General features: G+C 44.9%; 1 protein-coding gene across 4 annotated transcripts in view; it reads right to left on the bottom strand.

Moving 5' to 3' along the window:
- Positions 1-2,500, bottom strand: part of mad1l1 (mitotic arrest deficient 1 like 1) — a 30,635-nt gene that overhangs the window by 11,453 nt on the left and 16,682 nt on the right. For all 4 annotated transcript variants that reach the window (XM_060860793.1, XM_060860792.1, XM_060860791.1 and 1 more), the window contains exons 11-14: positions 1,657-1,801; positions 819-959; positions 634-690; positions 318-409 (exon numbers count right to left, since the gene is read on the bottom strand). In XM_060860793.1, coding sequence (XP_060716776.1) covers positions 318-409; positions 634-690; positions 819-959; positions 1,657-1,801 — 435 coding nt within the window. The remainder of the gene's footprint in view (positions 1-317; positions 410-633; positions 691-818; positions 960-1,656; positions 1,802-2,500) is intronic.

Below are 2,500 nucleotides of genomic sequence, written 5' to 3'. Positions count from 1 at the left end.
TGTGAGGTAGTGTGTGTGTGAGGTAGTGTAATCTCTCTGATCATCCTGTGTGACAATCCCAGGACATCAGCAGGTTCAGAAATAACTCAAACTAGCAATCCTGATGTTTGATGTGAACATCACCTGAAGCTCTTGACCTCCATCAGACAGCTGATTGGCTGATTAGAGACCTGCAGAAGTGCTCATAAAGAGTCTATTATCCATTTAGAGCATGTTTTTGATGTATTGCCCACAACATGTATGTATGTGTGTGTATATATATATATATATATATATATTAGTTACACACACACACACAACATTTTCAGGTCTCTTACCTTAAGAATTTAATCTCCTCCTCTGTTGCTATGACATTCGCCTCAGAAACAGTAGACTTCTGTTCTTTTAGAGCCTCCAGTTCCACAGCAGCCTGACACACACACACACACACACACACACACCGAAATTAACACACATCAGCACTGTTCAGGAGTCATGTCAGTGTGGTGTATGGAGGGGGAGGAGTTTAAGTGATCGTGGGCTTGTGAGAGACCTCCTGAAGAACCTCTACTGAACAAAGAGCAGCTGGTGGGTTCACACTGCTTACTTTGTGTGTGTGTGTGTGTGTGTGCGTGCGTGTGTGTGTGTGTTTACCTGTTGAGCTAGTAGTTTGAAGGTTCCAGCATCTTCCTGAGCTTTAGAAAGCTGAATCTACCACAACAAGGATGAGGACACAGAGCAGTGTATTACAATCCCTTTATATGTTTTGTGTGTGTGTGTGTGTCTGTCTGTGTGTGTGTGTGTGTGTGTGTGTGAGAAACATGAGTGCAGATCTTCACCTCCATCTCAGTGTTGTGACTCTGGACTTTCTGCAGCATCTCCTCAGCTTCTTTAACTCTGCGTGTGAGTTGAGGAGAGTATTCACTAGCTGCTAGTTCACTGTCATAAGACTCCAGTATCGCCCTCATACCATCACGCTCCTGAAACACACACACACACACACACAGATCATCAATTTCTAATCACGAACCTGTTAATTTTCCACACACCACAACAAAGTAGGACAGAAAATTAGGAATGATAAAACTCTCCATAAGCCCAGATGCTCAGGTGTTAATGCGTGTGCTCAGGTCTCGCTCACTTCCTGTGGGTTAAATAAGAGCACATTGTCTTCTGTTTGTCTCTCAAGAAAGAGAAATAAAAATAAAGACTGAAAAAGAAACTAATGGTGCGAGAGCACAGTGCCTGTGTGAAATCATGCTGTGTGAAGATCTCATTTTAGAGTCGATTAAACAGAAAATCTAGCCTGGAAGCTACGTCCTGAAAGATCAATAACACCTGGTGATTCGTGATCCAGAGGAACGTTACAGGAACATCATCACATAACACACAGGAACAGTGTTGAGCAGGTTTTATCTGCTGCTGTGTGCAGTGTTAATGTCTGACTCCACACCTGATCATGTTCAAGAAAAAAACAGGAAAATGAGCATTTACACCAGTTCAGCTTCAATTGTGAGGAGGGGGGTGGGGCTCTCAGGGGGGAGGATCAAAACATCTACACACCTGTCAATCATTCCTGAGTCAGGTGTTTGAGTGGTAGCGTGTCGAGGTGTACTCTGATGTGTGATTAAGAGGAGCGTTTATTAAACCTGATGAAGATGTACACATTCATCACACCTTAGTAAGCAGCAGAACTCTCTTCTGCAGCCGGCGGACCAGCGCATCCTGGTTTTCACGCTTCTTCTGCTCCTCCAGCGCTTTGGCACGGACCTCAGACGTCTCAGACTGCAGCTGCACCAACGTCTTCTCCAACGCACGAATTCTAAAGGACAGACAGACGGACGTGAGAAGACGTGAGAGAGAAAGGGACGATGCAGAAGAGGAAGACTTCTCTCAGTCCAGGATGTGAAGAGGTCACATCTTTACACAGTGTGTATTGTGTTCGCTTTTCAGAACTGATTCTAATCTGTTTAACTTACAGTAATATAAATAAATATAAAGTGCTGAATAAACGCAGTGAAGCAGCACAGTGGTGTGTTTACATGTGGTGAAAAATCAAATAACAGTACACACACACTGAGAGACACACACACACACTGAGAGACACACACACACACTGAGAGACACACACACACACTGAGAGACACACACACACACACAGAGACACACACACACACTGAGAGAGACACACACACACACTGAGAGACACACACACACACACTGAGAGACACACACACACACTGAGAGACACACACACACTGAGAGAGACACACACACACTGAGAGAGACACACACACACAGAGAGACACACACACACAGAGAGACACACACACACAGAGAGACACACACACACAGAGAGAGACACACACACACTGAGAGACACACACACACACTGAGAGACACACACACACTGAGAGACACACACACACACTGAGAGACACACACACACACTGAGAGAGACACACACACACACTGAGAGAGACACACACACACACTGAGAGAGACACACACACACTGAGAG

The sequence above is a fragment of the Tachysurus vachellii genome, chromosome 24, assembly GCF_030014155.1.
Source record: "Tachysurus vachellii isolate PV-2020 chromosome 24, HZAU_Pvac_v1, whole genome shotgun sequence".
Classification (NCBI taxonomy): domain Eukaryota; kingdom Metazoa; phylum Chordata; class Actinopteri; order Siluriformes; family Bagridae; genus Tachysurus; species Tachysurus vachellii.
This window is presented reverse-complemented; position numbering and strand designations above follow the sequence as displayed.